The sequence below is a fragment of the Nilaparvata lugens genome, chromosome 13 (genome assembly GCF_014356525.2).
Source record: "Nilaparvata lugens isolate BPH chromosome 13, ASM1435652v1, whole genome shotgun sequence".
NCBI classification, from domain to species: Eukaryota; Metazoa; Arthropoda; class Insecta; order Hemiptera; family Delphacidae; genus Nilaparvata; species Nilaparvata lugens.
Window position 1 is genome coordinate 28,455,233 of NC_052516.1, and position 19,602 is coordinate 28,474,834.

Genomic DNA, 19,602 nt, shown 5'->3' on the forward strand with positions numbered 1-19,602 from the left:
AAAAAAAACCAGAATCAATATAGATTTTTCACGATACATTGTTTTATTCTCTATTTGCATTTGAAAAACTTGTCATCACTACCACACTATGCAACCTTCCCAAGCCCCTCCTCCTCCTTTACTTCTACTTTATCACTTTCCTTTGCTCTTCTTCGAACTCGTGTTCTTTCTAATATAATGAATAGGGATGGGTATCGAAAGACAAAACATCGATGTTTTTTTCATCTAACATCGATAAGTGAAAAACATCGAACAGTAAACATCGATGTTTTGAACATCGATGTTTTAAACATGTTTATCGCCCTACGTTTTTATGGATGATACTATTAGTCCAGTCAATATAGACATAAAAAAGGGGATGTGCTTGCAATTATTTGTAGTTCTGATTTTTTAATATATTATTTGGGTACATAAGAGAAGTCCAGAACAATTTCTTCATGCAAGATTTCCTTGTGCTAGATACAAGATAGCCCAAAAACCTCATATTTTCGGCTGATATTCCAGTTTTCAGTTATTTCTGCCAAATCTCTACCAGATTATATAATTCTGAAAAAGATGAGTAAAATTTGAAGAAAAATCAATTTTGATGAATTTTAGTTTTTAATCAACAATATCTTCCATTGTTACAATTTAGATGTATATTCAAAATACCTCTAGGGTATTTTTGTGCTATACAATCTGAGATCAGGTAGAGCGCTCTATGTCATATAGATTTCCAGGTATACCTGACAACAATGCTCCTTGTATTGTGGAAAACACCTAATTTTCAGCTTCAACCATCATCACCATCTACTTTGTCCTCACATTGATATTTCGCACAATGACATAAGTTCATGGGTAAGAATCACCCGTTAGATGCACTTAATTTCAGTATTTCCTAGTAGAGGCACGCTTAAGGACACCTCAAGGATCAAAATTTCAAACACTTGCCTTGGCGAGCCGAGAAGAATGAAGTGTAGTACGATGAAATCTGAGCATTGTGTCAAAAGTGGTTGTTTGAAATTTGATCCTTAAGCGCGCCTCTCCACTAGGAAATACTGAAATGAAGTGTATCTTACGGGTGATCTCATAGAACATAATCTCAGAACTTATGTCGTTGTGCGAAATATCAATGTGAGGCAATGTAGTTGGTGATGATGCTTGAAGCTGAAAATTAGGTGTTTTTCACAATACAAGGAGCATTGTTGTCAGGTGTACCTGGAATATGAGATAGATCGCTACCTGATCTCAGATTGTAGAGCACAAAAAGAGCTCTAAAGTGACTACAATTTTATCTGGAGCTATTGTTCCAATATTTCAACAGTTACTAACTGGAATCACAGCATTTTGGACTTGTGGTATTCAAGTAACAGTCTTCGAATAATGAAGCAGGTTGTGACTAGAAAGATACATCAACTCTAGTTCACAAGAATGTCATCTTCATGGTTAGTCTGAAACCTCTCGGGATATCCTTGAGGATTCGGTCTTGAACTTTCACCCTAAGCTACTTTTAGCAATCATTGATACTCATATCGTATTCATTCAATACCTGATAGATTTTTTAGGAAATGAAAATGGATTAAGTTTTTTTATATGGATATCTGCACTCCTTACAATACGAGGACCTCTTTTCCAGAGCTAGATTAATTAGTGTTAAACACATGTTGAGGAAATAATTGTAGTAAGAAAAACTCTTCCCTCCTAAGAAACAAAGAATCCGACCTCTTATTCAATTCAAGAACATTTAACAGAAGTTTGGCATATTCACTGCAACAAATAAAAAATGGTTCATGTTTACATGTATGCATGATTTTAGGTATTCCCTATCAGAAGCAAAATATTCAATATTTCTGGCTCAAGTGAATACTAGTAATTAATAAAATCAATATTTAAATAATTATCACTAGAATTATGAATTAATTATTTATGGATGAACTTCATACAACGCACAAATGGATCATCTCAATAACTAGTAATATTATAAAATAGTAACCCAGCATGTTGACTTTTTTACTTTGGTTTAATCTTCAGGTTTAATGGTCTATTAGATACAATAAGTAGTGTATTAATAAGTAGTGATCAGAGGCACTGTAAAAGTTGGACCACTGGGAAAGAAAATGCAGGAGACAAGGATGAGGTGGTTTGGGCATGTACAGCGACGGGAGGAGGATTATGTTGGACAAAGAGTGCAGGATTTGGTTTTGGATGGTGTCAGAGGACGAGGTAGACCTATGATGAGGTGGGGAGATAGAATAGCGGCTGACTTGCGGAAGAGTGGTTGGAGGAGAGAGGAAGCATTGGATAGGGCTTTGTGGAGAGGCAGACTAAGAGGAATGAATGCCGACCCCATTTAAATGGGATAAGGCACAGCCAAAGAAGAAGATACAATAAGTAGTGTCCTAGAAACCAGCCCATTATGTTTTATCTCCACAAAAAACAGGGCTCCCATTCTCATCAACATTATCGACTCTATATCATTTCTGAATACAGCGTTCAATTTAATTGCTATAATTAATATAAATGGTCTTCAACTTTCAATCATTTCGAAGATCTGCAGAATGTATTATAGGATTACTTGAAGAATAAATAGTAGGAATAATGATAGAACAAAATAGTTGAAAAATACCTGTCAGCATAGAGAAGTTGCGGATCAGATTTGGGCACATCCCAAAATATAGCACCAACAATAAGTGAAAGTATGGCAGCGAGAAGAACATGAGTCAACCAGTTAGTCAGGCTGGTCGGCTGTGAGTAGATCAATTGTCTCCTGTGAAAAAAAACCAGAATCAATATAGAATTTTTCACGATACATTGTTTTATTCTCTATTTGCATTTGAAAAACTTGTCATCACTACCACACTATGCAACCTACCCAAGCCCTCCTCCTCCTTCTACTTCTACTTTTATCACTTTCCTTTGCTCTTCTTCGAACTCGTGTTCTTTCTAATATAATGAATAATTATATAATATAATAGTTATGTCGTTCCACGAACGCATAACATCCACTGACTTGTGATTGGTCGATATCCATAAAGCATTTATTTTCCAGAATTCGAATAAGTTTCAAGTTTTGATCATTTGTTCTGTTAATTATGAATATATTATGTATCTGATTAGGATAGCAACTCCTATTTGAGAGTACTGTATGTATAACTGTAAGTGTAATACTGTAAGTATTGTATGAGTACTTGCTCAAGAACAAATGATAAAACTATTTGATTTGAATAATGTTATGTATTTTTTACCCATATCGATCGTTCTTCTGGCATCTGGCGTCGTTTTGGTGTCGTGTCACCTCAAACGTTATGCATGAAACGGTAAACGGTAACTACATATTTGAACGGTAGGCCTACCATATTTGTGACTGGAGTATATTATTTAATCTTTTTTGTCTACAGTAACTATTTTCACATTATCAAATGAAATGTAATGGATAAATTTGAGAGATAGAATTAAATTTGTGAGAGATATTTACTGAACCATATTATTTGAACTTTAAGACTACCATACTCATGTCTGGTAGATTTCTGGTAGATAAAGTAGTACTGTACTTTATTCTCCAGTCTACAGTAGCCATTGTCACATTTTATTGAACCAGTAGCCATTGTCACATATTATTTGAACTTTAAGACTACCATACTCATGTCTGAAGTAAGTACTGTACTTTATTCTCCAGTCTACAGTAGCCATTGTCACATTTTATTGAACCTAGCATTGTCACATATTATTTGAACTTTAAGACTACCATACTCATGTCTGAAGTAAGTACTGTACTTTATTCTCCAGTCTACAGTAGCCATTGTCACATTTTATTGAACCAGTAGCCATGTCACATATTATTTGAACTTTAAGACTACCATACTCATGTCTAAGTAAGTACTGTACTTTATTCTCCAGACTACAGTAGCCATTGTCACATTTTATTGAACCAGTAGCCATGTCACATATTATTTGAACTTTAAGACTACCATACTCATGTCTGAAGTAAGTACTGTACTTTATTCTCCAGTCTACAGTAGCCATTGTCACATTTTATTGAACCATAGCCATTGTCACATATTATTTGAACTTTAAGACTACCATACTCATGTCTGAAGTAAGTACTGTACTTTATTCTCCATCTACAGTAGCCATTGTCACATTTTATTGAACCAGTAGCCATTGTCACATATTATTTGAACTTTAAGACTACCATACTCATGTCTGAAGTAAGTACTGTACTTTATTCTCCAGTCTACAGTAGCCATTGTCACATTTTATTGAACCAGTAGCCTTGTCACATATTATTTGAACTTTAAGACTACCATACTCATGTCTGAAGTAAGTACTGTACTTTATTCTCCAGTCTACAGTAGCCATTGTCACATTTTATTGAACCAGTAGCCATTGTCACATATTATTTGAACTTAAGACTACCATACTCATGTCTGAAGTAAGTACTGTACTTTATTCTCCAGTCTACAGTAGCCATTGTCACATTTTATTGAACCAGTAGCCATTGTCACATATTATTTGAACTTTAAGACTACCATACTCATGTCTGAAGTAAGTACTGTACTTTATTCTCCAGTTACAGTAGCCATTGTCACATTAGCGTGTAAAATAAAATACATTAATTTGAGATATATAATGTGTGAAGTGCAATAATCACTGACATGAGCAAAGCAACAGCCTGTGAGCATAGGTTGGCAGTCCTGGTCTTGCCAGGCAGGGCCTGCGGTGGTCCCGGGTCGGAGAGGGGCTCTTGTCGGCGCCGAAACAGTTCTGCCAACTGCTCGATGCGTTGCGACGACTCCAGCATCGCCTCTGCCGATAGGTCATCCAGGGTTACCAGGTCAACTGCAAGCCAAAAAAATTGTTTATTCATTTATCAATTCAAGATACACAATTCATTCATGAAAATAATTGTGGGAGTACCAACAGGTACAAACAGCCCAAAACTGTTCTTCAAAAAATTTGTTTCATTTGACATTTCTTGATTCAAGATACACAATTATTTTTCATTAAAATAATGGTGGGAATACCAACAGGTACAGGCCAAAACTGTTCCTCAGCTGAATTTTGATCTATATACCAATCCAGAAATGAGGTTATGTTTTTCCACTTCATAAATTGCCTGAGACAATGCGTATCATGACAATGATAGTACTGTAATGTAGGCTACCTGGCTACATAAATAATTATTATAGTTCATGGTGATTTGAGTAAGATATATTTGTTTTTAGTAAGTTTTTTCGAATTCTCTGTTTGTACAGAGTGAGCACGAGAAATATTAACATTTTAGAAATAATTGACCGAGCGAAGTGAGATCTAAGATTCAAGTCGACGGTTTGGCATTTCTCTTGTTAATGTTTGAATGTTTAAATGTTTAAATGTTTATATGTTACGCATTTACGGCAAAACGCGGTAATAGATTTTCATGAAATTTGACAGGTATGATCCTTTTGTAATTGCGCGTCTACGTATATACAAGGTTTTTGGAAATTTTGCATTTCAAGGATAATATGAAAGGAAAGAGGAACCTCTTTCATACGCCAATATTGGAGTAAAAATCAGACTATAGAATTATTATTCATCGTAAATCAGCTGACAAGTGATTACACAGATGTGTGGAGAAGCTAGTCTATTGCTGTATTTCCATAAGGTCTATAGTTTTAATCAGGTACTTGTGGATGAGAATACTGCGTGAGGTCTACTGTTCACAGAACTACTAGTATAGCATTATTAAATTTTCAAGATACTATTTATTCAACTTGAGTAGAATAGTTGTAATTATATGCCATTTACTTCACGGTGTACGGAAAGGTGACATCCTTCCTCCCAGAGGCAATTTTCTATTATGTCCAGGAAGCTCCTCCCCACTCGTTTGGATGTTAATAACCAGGGGTGCCCACGGGGTTTAACGCAGACTGCGTCATGGCCTTGGGAGAGGTTGAGCTTAAAAATAAATCTTGAGGAGGGTCATTTGTGGGCAGGAGGCTGAATCTCTCCATGGGGGGGGGGGGGTGTGAGCACCCCAGTAAATAAATGAATATCTTCAGTTGAAATTTATTGGAAACTTAGATCTTTTGTGGAACTGTATTGGGAACTGAAGTCAAAGAAAACTTATACTTATACTCAAACTTAAGATTGTTTTATTCTAGCCTATGCTAAAGTGAATGAACTCACGGTAATAATCGGAAGGATTTTTGAAGGCAGGACAGGGATAATCAGCGGCGGAGAAATATGGCAACATGTCCCGTCTTCGGCCCGAGTACATCATTCTGCCACCAGAGAGCAGCAGCACCCGCGACACCATCGTGAAGATCTCGTAGGTTGGAGGCTGGATGGTCAGCACCACTATTCTGCCTACTAGACCACCTAAAAAAATTTGTATATAACAGTTTTTTCACATAACGGAAAACAGTTGCTCTTGAGTCATTTACAAATAGTAACGGAATAAGCAAATGGAGGGTAATTTTCATAGAACAGTAATTAAAAGCAGTCAGTCTACCATTTCAACAAATATGAAAAGTCTATTAGAATAGTTTTAGCGCTATTACAAGAATTTCCTGGCCTTCTATACATACAAAACAACAATGAATTGAGCAAATACACATTAATATGTGTCTTAATATATATTTGTATATCGCTGTCATTTCTGTGGTGCTGACATTGTCTTATTTTTATTGTGAAGTGTATTCTTATTTTATGATGTAGCCTACCACTGTGATTGCTTGTAAGACTTGTGAAATAAATAACTTTTTGAATTGAATTGAATTGACATTACGCATACACATTAAGTATCAGTCAGAATAATGTTCTTATGGGACCATTCATACTCGCTTAGCCGTGCTAAATAGGATTAATCCAATCAGAACGCGTAGAAATAACATTTTTACTGTATCGGTTACTCTCACTAATATGTGGGAAGAGATCTTGAAGAGAAGGACAGTTTTTGGAAGAGATGGAAATATATTTTTAGAATACATACATTTATGTAACATATTGCGTGATGGAAATAACTGAAAAAAAATATTGAAGATAATATTGTAAAGAATCTCAAAGCTCAAAAGCGAAAAACAGGAAACAACCTCGAAAATTAAGGAGATTCTTCAAAGCGATTGAAACATGTGAGAATTATACATAACTATGTAGATCTTCGTAATATAACTGAAAAAGTGAAGTTAGTGGAAGTTGAAGTGATTTTGAAGAATTGAATTGAATTTATTGCCAAAAATCACATACAAATACTTGCACAATGCAATCATTAGAGTATGCAATATAAAATTACCTACAAATAGACATTGATATCAACTTACACAACAATAATAATCAATGTAATATTCGGCACTGCCAACATAAGATTCCTTGTGTGTTGGCAGTGAGTAGCGGTTAACTTATTCTGCTTCAATTCTAGTCAAGTGAGAAAAGATATATGAAAATTAAATGAATAGAGCTAATGAAAGTATTACACGTAATTTTCAAAAATCTCAAAGGCTCAGAAAAAAAAATTGAAAACTTAAGAGTAGTACATACTATATGACAAAGTGATATCCAATTAACCACTGTAACGTCTTGAGGCCATCATGACAATGAATTTTTCACAAAGGAGAATAAAAAGAATAATACAATACAAAAGAAATCGTGTAAAGAGAGGCAATTTCGAAGAGCTCGGTTGCAAAAAAGCCTGTCAAATATTAATTATTATTAAATTACGTGAGAACTAATTAGAGAAGCCTCCTTATCTAAGAATCTTCCTCTGGTTGCTTCTCATGGTATTCAATCACCATTAAAATTTAACAAGCTTTTGTGATCCCGGGTCTAGAAATTTTCAAGAGATAGACTAGTAATTAAATTACATACCTGTACTGCTACCTCCAGCCCACTGTCGTAGAAACTCGACGAGGAAGAAAGTGTCGAAAATGTCCATGGACCGCGTGGGGCGATCCAGAAGCAGAATTTCGGCGTCGGACACCAGATGGCAGGCCAAGCTCAGTCTTTGCGCTTCCGAGTCGGTCAGGCTTGCCACTTTTGTGTCTAGCACCTGAGTCAGGCCCAACTCCTCTATTAGCAGATCCATCTGTGGGCAAATCAATCAAATATCATATCAATTTCATAATTTTCAGGCAACTAAAATCAAATCTATGTACTTGTTACGACTGGAGTGGGCTACAGTCCCAAAAAATAGTATTCTTATATTCAAGCCGTGTCAACACTGAACAAATGTTCGACATACATGTTCGGCAAACATTTTTGTTGAGGAGGTCAGGGACAAATATTTTAAAACGTTTGGACAATCATTGTTTGTCAAACAAAAAATTACGGTTTTTCCAAACATTTTCAGTATTGACAGCTGTAAAACATAAAACCTGTTCTTCCCACTTACAAATATTTTGTTTGGTGACGCGTCCACACTGGCCACGAGTAAACATAATAAAATTTGCCCAAACTGTTTCAAAAAACATGTTTGTCGAACATTTGTTCAGTGAGGAAACGGGTTTAGAGGTTAGCAATAAAAGTTTGCAACAGAAGTTTCCAAAACTATCCAGTGGTTGTACTAGAAAACATCAATGTTTCCTATTCAATCAATAATATAATTTTAGTTATGTTTATCGCACTAAATCAAAGGAATGGGTGATTTTGTAATTTGAAAAAACTGAGAAATTCAAAATGACCTTGAAAATATACGCGTACTTAATTGAGACCATTGCGCCTACATAGGTTGACTTATGCGACCCGCAACACACACAATCTAAATTTTCTGTAAACTACAGACTGATCACTTGATCGATGGACCGATTTACCTCTTCCACAGCAACAAAACGCTACTATGCATAGCAATAACATCTGTTCATCCACCTGTATTCAGCTATTCCGCTCAACCAGCCAGTATGCCGTAATTTAGTAAATGGGAATACAGTAGTCAGGATGCGCAGTTGGATTAGCATTCTAGCCCCGCCTACCACCGCACCGAACAACTAGGGAACGGCAAAACTACGATGAACACCAGTACAAATCATGATTCCTAATCAAATGTGTTGGAATAATGAACAGAAATTGACCACTGGCGAAAATTTAACTCTATAGTGAGGTCCACCTTATAATGGCAGTGGAGAAAAATAGGAGAACAACGTTGCCGATCCTCCTCTGTCGTGTCAATGCCTTCTATGGATGGTAGCTGATGTAGGTTTATTGATGTAATATCAACTGTTCATTCTCGTCTAAAAGAATCAATTAGAATATATTTCATTAAGCAAGAAATTATATTTTTCAATAATTGCATAATGAATTTTCATAATTAAGATGAAATATTTTGTTAATTAATTATAAATTCTACATAGTTAAAAGACGATCTGGCAACAGAGCAAAGCGAGAAAGAGATATTGCTATCCGCTTGTTGGATGATAGATAAGGATAGCAATACCATTGCTAATCAAACACTGTCATTATAACGTGGACCTCACTATATCACAGTTAATGTGACAATATAACTGTTCAATCAGTTAAGTCATACCTTGTATTATTGATGTATAGAATATGATTAACTCATTGATTAACTCTCGTTGATGAACTCACCTGATCGGTGGAAGATACTTTGGTGGGACCCCTGGGAGGCCTCCTGAGTCTTGAATAGAATGCAAGCGTTTGCGACACACTAAGACTCCCCGCCAGGGTGCAGTCACTCCTCACATAGGCCACCCTCTTCCTCAGCACTCGCTGGCTGATGCTCTGTCCGTTCAGCACTATGTGGATGGTTCTCGCCCGTCTTGTACCCGACAGGATGTCCAGAATGGCACGACCTTCGTCAACTGTCAAGATTATCATAAATTAGAAAAAAGTTATAGTAATAAAAGAGTACATACAACATTATGATAATTGTAGTTAATCGAAAAACTTTTAGAATTTAATATCATTTGTAAGTCTGGTGTTGAAAAGGCTCATGCCAAATTTGGAGCAGCTTCCTTATAAACAGTTTTGCAGCAAGGTGAAAATTGAATCTTTGCAATGGCGAAGAATGAAGTTTGATGCAATTTTTTGCATGACTGTCTTCATATTGTCTTCATGGACGTATAGAAGTTGGTGTCATTATACCAGCGCCGAACTTTAGACAGTACCACCAATTTCATGCCGTTCTTAGAAGCTGCACTGCTCCCTTAGAAAGATGTGTTGCAGTTGGTGAAGAACTGTCAAATCAAATCTATTTTTTTGAAATGTCGAGAATTTTTAAGAGGAGAATAAGATCCTTGCAGGAACCTATCCAACAGTTATGAGTTCCAAAACACATTTTTTATGACAGTTGCAATAAATAAAGGCCACTTGTGCCATTCTATTGCACGCAAATTGCCAAAGCATACTTACTACCATAGTCAATTGGCGCCATGTGGTGAACGGGTTGGCTGTAAGGGGTGATATGGAGGCCATTTATTAAATTTCCACTTGTATACTTATTTCTATTTGTTCAATAAATACCACTTGAAGTTTTCAAGTGTTCTCATTGTTCTATTGTTCAAGTGTTCGTTTGTTTTCTGATCATTGATGTTGTGCTTACCTTGTGTTGCCATGACTGCTAAGATTTCTCCAGCTTTGGCTTCGAACGAAACCGACTGGAGCAGAGGTTCGTTGTTCTTGCCGTCTACATCTAGACCTCGAACCTGTCATCATAAAAAAAAAACAAAATTATATGATTAATGGATAGAACATAAAGGACCGTACTTAGAATATATATTGAAAAACTGTCCAACTTGATATGTGTAAGTGCATGGGATATGTAGATTTTCTTTAAATTTGGGATAATCCTGAATATTGTTCCTTAGACATGGATCCGTATTATTAATACTGTGGATTTTTGTATATGGATAATTGATAGATTTTACATAATAATGAGAACCGAAAATGGAGCAAATCCTCTTGTGGAATAGTAGGCTGAATGAGAACTAAAACATCAAAGATGACCATTCATAGTGAGTTTGATAGTAGCTTTACAATCCCATTACTATCCTTCCGGATCCAGTCTTTATTACCACATTCATAATATTCAAACACATACCAACAATTGGTTAGAGCTTTTAGTTTTATGGGAGCTAGCTATGACCTCTTCCCCTTTTTCAAGTATTCTAATGATTTCAATAGTAAATTCGTTAATAATTGATTTTAGCGCTATAGTTCACTTTGACATAATTATGTGCAACGGGAGCGGAGTTATGGCTTCGTGAATGAGTTAACCGTCTGTTTTTAACTTTATGTGACGATTCTGCAACCGGGCATTAGTAGACTTGGTGCCGGTTGCACAAAAGCCTGTTAAATTTTAACCGTGATTAATTCCACGAGAACCAATCAGAGAAGCCGTCTTATCAGAAAGGCCTTCTCTGATTGGCTCTCGTGAAATTAATTACGGTTAAAATTTAACCGCCTTTTGTGCAACCGGCACTAAGTATATCTCATATATATTTGATGTACTGATGGCGTGGATGACTCGTATATAATACTTCTAGTATGGCTTTGAAAAGCGATGGTCTCTTTCCCTTTTTCAAGTATTCTAATAATCTCAATAGGAAATTCTTTAATAATTGATAATTATCTTACGGTACGTTCCAATGCTTTGTTCTGAGCAGATAAGTTACCAATAATAAAATTATCCTCATTACAACGCATGACATTTGTACAGGTATTCTATTTATTTCATTATTATTCAAGGTTCATCGGAAGCCCCCACTAACAACCTACAAAGGGGATAGACATTTTTTATTTTTTTATTGCTCCTGATGCCCACATCAGCATTTTGCTTGTGCGTGGGTATCAGAGAGTACGTTGGTGAATTGATGAGATGATCAAACTTCCATGCCATCGAAGGAAGTCGATCCCATGCACCCATGAGGTGCTAGCAGACCGACGTTTGTAACGCTTCTTACCACTAGACCAACCCGGCCGGCATAACAAATCAAATCAATTTATTTGACATTTGAACAAGAACAATACAGGCATTTTAATAAGAGAAGCATATAACCTAGAAACAAAAAACTGATAGAATATATTTTGATAATAGTTCACATGACAGATCGTTTGTACAAGGATAGGCATTTCAATTATTCTATTACCAGGTCCTTATACCATTGAGGAGTGTTTTAGAACATTCATGTGACACCATTCTTGAAATGACAAGTTGTATGCCACTTGAGCACTGCTCAGAATTTGTGGCTTAACACAACAATAATATAATAATGATAATAATTACTGTACAAGGTCCATCCCAGAAGTAACGAGACTACACCAACCTGCAAATGCGGATAGGCTCCACTAAACGCCTCCCCACGATGCACCTGGAAGGACATGCCTGGCGGTGCGTCATGAGAGCGGAGGGCGGAGTGGGCTCGTGAGGAGGGGGGTGCCATACCGCTGAGCATGCTGGGGGCGGCACCACCCCCCACTCCGCCGTCCAACACAGAGTGACTGCCGTGGCGGTGCAACACTGCCGGGTGGTGGTGTCCTGTTCCCACCACTGCCACGGAAGCTGGACGACCCCCGTGTCTGAAAACGACAAATAATGTATTAAATTCGTCAACAGAATATAATTTCTCTTGATCAAATAATAATCTTTTAGAAAGAATACAATACTTCTAGAAAGTCGCCTTTGTAAAATAATAAATAATCTTCCCCGATTGACATATAATTAAATATTTTGGAAGTTCATTATGTTCCTTACCCTTTCTTCATACTCATAATCAAAAAACAATTTGGCAACAGTATGAGAGTAGAGAACGATAGAGCTCTCTGCTATGTCCAATGATGTGACTGCTTTGTCTCTAGGGTGCGAGCATGATGGAGAGGAGAAGGTAGCTTCAACCTTCAAGCTTGAGAGTGTTGAATGTAAAGCATGTATTCAAATTAAGGCGCACATGGTGCTCCACTATTTATCACCATCTAGGCATTGGATTGTTAGTAATAATTGTTCAGCTAAATTGAGAATTCTCAATTGAAGAAAATATGCAAAACTCTCAAGCTTGGAGATGATTGAGGGTTTTAGCTCCAACGCCGCTCCGCCGCCATGTTTTAGAAATGAAAAGTTATCCTTTTTCAATATCTATCCTTGCGATTCTCAATAAAATATAAGATTTAGTCTATGTTGCTGATTCATGAAGAATAATACACCAGACTTAGTGAAACTAATATCCCTTCTAAAAGATAACTGAAAGCGTTTTCCATCTTGAAGGGCCAGAAACCCTCGAAAAAGGCCAACATCCCCCATTTTAATGAGACACATGTTTTATGGTTATCGATCACAGTCTCAAACAGCCTAGGTCCTCAATTTGAAGATTTATTTGAGGATAAAAAACTGTGCAATGGGATGAGTTGGAAACATTCTAATAAATTCGATTGCTTGATTGAGAGGAATCCGAAAAGGGGGAAGGGGAAGATGAAGTTTTTCAATTATTGCTTAACGATCACTGTTCATAAACCTTGCTTGATAATCTTCGTGTTCTTGTTTTGTCACAAATTCAGTCACATTCACTATTGATAACACATTAGCTTCACGAAACAGACTATTAGGAATAGACTTGGAAGTTGAAGTTCTCTCTGAAAGCAAAATTGAATTGAGGAATAAATTTGTTAAATCATTTAACATTTTCTAAAAACCGCCACATGCTACAACCAAAATAGTGCCTATTCGAATCGTTACAGTTATTACAATAATAATTTTGAGCTTCACCAACCGTTTTGTCTTTTTAGTAGATTTCTGCTGCTTAGATGCTCGACGTTTTTTATTTTTGTTTGTTTCATCGTCATTTTGCATAGAGTAAATACACAATAAATATTTATCATTTGAGAAAAAAAGCGGATCCAAATATATGAACTTGTTACGTCGTATGTCCAACAAATCTGTAAGTAATTTTTTATATTTATTTAAAATGCAAATGACACTAATGTAATAACATTGGAAGATAATATATAATAATAATATTTCTATTAATTGATATCACCTAGCGCTACTACCTGTTAAGAAAAGATCTCCATCAATTTGATTCTCTTATTGTGCTATCTAATTTCTCAAATAATCATTATTCTCGATGGGACCTCAAATAGTTCCATAGAAATTTATTTAATATTTTTATGAGGGTGTACGCCCAACTTATTATTGTGTATGGTGAATAAGTTCTAAGCTTTTGCGTGGGTAATGTGAGATATGATGATGCGATATTAGTATAGCTACAGTTTTAGGTGGGTTCTGAACCACTGAGAAGCTATCTATCCATTCATTCAGGGATATAAAGCTCTCACAATCGTGTCAAAGATGGTTAAACCAAAGTTTATGGATAGCTTGGATTGAAAGCCAACAGAAAATAAGAAAAGTATTGTTATTCGATTGAAATTTCTGATGAAAGACAAAAATACGACAAAGTATGACCAAGGAAATATAATATCATTGAGGAAGTGTATATTACTATATAGTATAGGAAGTATATTACTTATTTTGTCCGTGATAATACATAAGTAATTCAGTTGGATGAGAACACGTTATCTAAACTTTCTATGAGATTGAGTCAAGTTGAAGTTCTAGGAACTTTGAGTTTATTTGAATGTTAAATGTGAACGATATCAATGGGTTCAATCCTTACACAGGAATTCAAGGTACAGATACTATGCCTGAAAATACTCTCTATTAATGAAAATGTAATATTCAATATTCACGTGGTATTGTTTCGGTGTTTGAGATTCCATAACTATCACTCTTTACTATTTTTGTCACAGAGAATTTTATATCACTGAAACGTGAACTTTCCCCCCACACAATAAGTACACAAGACAAAAAAAAACTGCGGAATGCATTAGAAATCATTGAGTTATATGAGTACATTCAACGATTTTCACAAAAATACTGAGATGATCTATCATCCTATAACATCAACGAACACTTCAACACTAGAGAGCTGAGCTTGAATCATTCCTGCCTCATTTTTAGTATTCAGATTTTCTCAGGTGAGGTGGTAATTGCTCTTCAATTTTCGTTTACAAAAACTCAGGCACAAGGTTAAATAAATCATGTAAATTGGAGTAACATCTAAAACAGTAATTGACTGAGAAAGTTTGGGTGTCCTAATTGATTTGTCTTTCAAACAAGTAAGTGTCAGACCGCACACTACAATGGAGATCTAGTTAAGTTGTTGAGTTTGGAGGAGGCTATGACAATTATTGTAACACGGTCATAATGACATTGATAAATGATTCATAAAATTCGTGAGACGATTTACTAGAAAGAATTGTCTTACAGACTGTCACAAAGTGAATTTTTGTGACGGATAGAGAGCCGTCGTCCAGCTAAAATTAGCGAAATTATTCTATTTTAGAATAGGAATAGGATCGTCTGCCAGATATATTTTGTTAGATTTGTAGTTGTGTATACATTATCACTATCGCCGTCAACCCCTTAAATTAGCAGCATTCGTATCATCTAAACGATAAGCGGCTACCGAGTCGGGTCAGTATCGCTCTTCATGAAATTTCTGGAATAGAAATATTGTTTACCGGCCTGAATTAGTGTAGTAATTAGTATCAGTATCGTCATTAGCTGCACCCTTATCATCAGCACTAGTGGATTCAAACCCTGTCACATGACTAGTGGCGTGATCGTCTTTTCAGACTCCCATTGGTCAGCAAGCCCCTTTTCCCCGGCCTCCTAACTTTCAGCGACCCGGTGTGGCTTCAAGAAGATCTGGGAGAGAGTCAGTTGTTCGGTGGTTGAGCGTGAGATCGGGTCGCGAATCTCCTCTCCTTACGACGTTACCGACACTAATTATTATTCTATCTTGTGTTAACGTAGAATATTGTAGGTCGAGTTCCGAACAACTCGGAGTTAGAATTCCCTTGTGGGTTTTCTTTCTTGTCAGCTATTTTTTTCCCGAATTCGTATCACTGGGGGTGAACGAATTATCTTGGTTTTGAAACCTGTAAGGGATCTCAAGTTTGAGCTACAAACAGTTGAGTGGGGAAATTTAGCTAGGCTTTTAAGCAAATTATTTTTGAGGGCTTAATTCTTAAGTCTCGACTCTGTCGCTTCACGACGTTTAAGTTTAGTGCGGGAATTTGTTTGCTATTCTCCGTATTTAATTCTGCAGTGATTCAGGTAACTGTATGTCAGGACTGGTCACTTGTGTGCATTTCCTCTTCTGTAATAAGGTAATCTCAGTTTTTTTTTTAGGGATATATTCCCTTATTAATTTTCATGCTATAGAGTGGCCCTGTATTTTAAATTCGCTTAGCAGTTTCTGACTTGCTGTAATTCCAAGTAGGAAAAGCCCAATCCTTTTCCTAGAGAACTCAGGTGCAGCTTGAGCTCGTCCTCGTCGAAGTTTCTAGACTGCGACATCCTTTCTCTTTCTCTCTCTTAACTTTTCCTATTCTATAACCTTCTAGCTCTCAGGTACAGCTTGAGGACTTCCTCGCCGAAGTCCCCAGACTGCGGCATCCTTTCTCTTACATTCTCTTCACTTCCCTATTCTATAATCCTTCCTGCTCTCAGGTACAGCTTGAGAACGTCCACGCCGAAGTCCCCAGACTGCGGCATCCTTTCTCTTACATTCTCTTCACTTTCCCTATTCTATAATCCTTCTAGCTCTCAGGTACAGCTTGAGACTTCCTCGCCGAAGTTTCTAGACTGCGGCATCCTTTCTCTTTCTCTCTCTTCACTTTCCCTATTCTAAAATCCTTCCTGCTCTCAGGTCCAACTTGAGAACGTCCTTGTCGAAGTCACAGACTGCGACGCTACCTGCTCTCAGGTCCAGCTTGAGAACGTCCTTGTTGAAGTCACAGACTGCAACGCTTCCTGCTCTCAGGTACAACTTGAGACGTCCTTGTCGAAGTCACAGACTGCGACGCTACCTGCTCTCAGGTCCAGCTTGAGAACGTCCTTGTTGAAGTCACAGACTGCAACGCTTCCTGCTCTCAGGTACAGCTTGAGAACGTCCTCGCCGAAGTCCCCAGACTGCGGCATCCTTTCTCTTACTTTCTCTTCACTTTCCCTGTTCTAAAATCCTTCCTGCTCTCAGGTACAACTTGAGAACGTCCTTGTCGAAGTCACAGACTGCGACGCTTCCTGCTCTCAGGTCCAGCTTGAGAACGTCCTTGTTGAAGTCACAGACTGCAACGCTTCCTGCTCTCAGGTACAACTTGAGAACGTCCTTGTCGAAGTCACAGACTGCGACGCTACCTGCTCTCAGGTCCAGCTTGAGAACGTCCTTGTTGAAGTCACAGACTGCAACGCTTCCTGCTCTCAGGTACAGCTTGAGAACGTCCTCGCCGAAGTCCCCAGACTGCGGCATCCTTTCTCTTACTCTCTCTTCACTTTCCCTGTTCTAAAATCCTTCCTGCTCTCAGGTACAACTTGAGAACGTCCTTGTCGAAGTCACAGACTGCGACGCTTCCTGCTCTCAGGTACAGCTTGAGAACGTCCTTGTCGAAGTCACAGACTGCGACGCTTCCCGCTCTCAGGTACAGCTTGAGAACGTCCTTGTTGAAGTCACAGACTGCAACGCTTCCTGCTCTCAGGTACAACTTGAGAGAACGTCCTTGTCGAAGTCACAGACTGCGACGCTTCCCACTCTCAGGTGCAGCTTGAGAACGTCCTTGTTGAAGTCACAGACTGCAACGCTTCCTGCTCTCAGGTACAACTTGAGAACGTCCTTGTCGAAGTCACAGACTGCGACGCTACCTGCTCTCAGGTCCAGCTTGAGAACGTCCTTGTCGAAGTCACAGACTGCGACGCTTCCTGCTCTCAGGTACAGCTTGAGAACGTCTTGTGAAGTCACAGACTGCAACGCTTCCTACTCTCAGGTACAACTTGAGAACGTCCTTGTCGAAGTCACAGACTGCGACGCTTCCCACTCTCAGGTGCAGCTGAGAACGTCCTTGTCGAAGTCACAGACTGCGACGCTTCCTGCTCTCAGGTACAGCTTGAGAACGTCCTTGTTGAAGTCACAGACTGCAACGCTTCCTGCTCTCAGGTACAACTTGAGAACGTCCTTGTCGAAGTCACAGACTGCGACGCTTCCCTCTCAGGTGCAGCTTGAGAACGTCCTTGTTGAAGTTACAGACTGCAACACTTCCTGCTCTCAGGTACAGCTTGAGAACGTCCTCGCCGAAGTCCCCAGACTGCGGCATCCTCTCTCTTCCTTCTCTAAATTTTCCTGCCCTGTATATCGCGAGATCTCAGTTCCAGACTAGAGATCGTTCCCGTCGCGGTCCTCAGACCAGCGAGAAGCTTAGGAGAATCCTTGTAAGCCCTTCCCTATCCTCTCATAATAGTCGACATACTGACTATTAATTTAAAAGCGTTTCGGACGATTGAGAGTGATCCCATACCCTTAAGGGCAGTTACAGATTGGCCCTTAATAACCGGCGCGCTGTCATCAGATCAGCGCGGAAATCCTGTTTAGCAGTTTCAGAATTGCTGAAAATCCTTTCGCAGCTGCAGGCTCGCGATTCAGAAATCCGACACCCGAAACCTCATCATTGAGCTTTAGTTATCATAAAATTGTAATTGTTATACTGTATTTAGCTAGCAGGTTCAGCTTGCTGAGAACTATATCGCGATTCACAGATCGCGAGTTATTGAAAACACATAAGCTTCACGAAACAGACTATTAGGAATAGACTTGGAAGTTGAGGTACTCTCTGAAAGCAAAATTGAATTGAGGAATAAATTTGTTCATAATTTGTTAAATTATTTAAAATTTTCTAAAAACCGCCACATGCTACAACCAAAATAGTGCCTATTCGAATCGTTACAGTTATTACAATAATAATTTTGAGCTTCACCAACCGTTTTGTCTTTTTAGTAGATTTCTGCTGCTTAGATGCTCGACGTTTTTTATTTCTGTTTGTTTCATCGTCATTTTGCATAGAGTAAATACACAATAAATATTTATCACTTGAGAAAAAAAGCGGATCCAAATATATGAACTTGTTACGTCGTATGTCCAACAAATCTGTAAGTAATTTATTATATTTATTTGAAATGCAAATGACACTAATGTTATAACATTGGAAAATAATATATATAATAATATTTCTATTAATTGATATCACCTAGCGCTACTACCTGTTAAGAAAAGATCTCCATCAATTTGATTCTCTTATTGTGCTATCTAATTTCTCAAATAATCATTATTCTCGATGGGACCTCAAAATAGTTCCATAGAAATTTATTTAATATTTTTATGAGGGTGTACGCCCAACTTATTATTGTGTATGGTGAATAAGTTCTAAGCTTTTGCGTGGGTAATGTGAGATATGAGATGCGATATTAGTATAGCTACTGCTTTAGGTGGGTTCTGAACCACTGAGAAGCTATCTATCCATTCATTCAGGGATATAAAGCTCTCACAATCGTGTCAAAGATGGTTAAACCAAAGTTTATGGATAGCTTGGATTGAAAGCCAACAGAAAATAAGAAAAGTATTGTTATTCAATTGAAATTTCTGATGAAAGACAAAAATACGACAAAGTATGACCAAGGAATATAATATCATTGAGGAAGTGTATATTACTATATAGTATAGGAAGTATATTACTTATTTTGTCTGTGATAATACATAAGTAATTCAGTTGGATGAGAACACATTATCTAAACTTTCTATGATATTGAGTCAA

At 37.5% G+C, this 19,602-nt stretch overlaps 1 protein-coding gene across 1 annotated transcript in view; it reads right to left on the reverse strand.

The window, feature by feature from the left end:
- Positions 1-19,602, reverse strand: part of LOC111044260 (ATP-binding cassette sub-family G member 8) — a 118,898-nt gene that overhangs the window by 38,904 nt on the left and 60,392 nt on the right. The window contains exon 7 of the mRNA XM_039440242.1: positions 12,234-12,486. Coding sequence (XP_039296176.1) covers positions 12,234-12,486 — 253 coding nt within the window. The remainder of the gene's footprint in view (positions 1-12,233; positions 12,487-19,602) is intronic.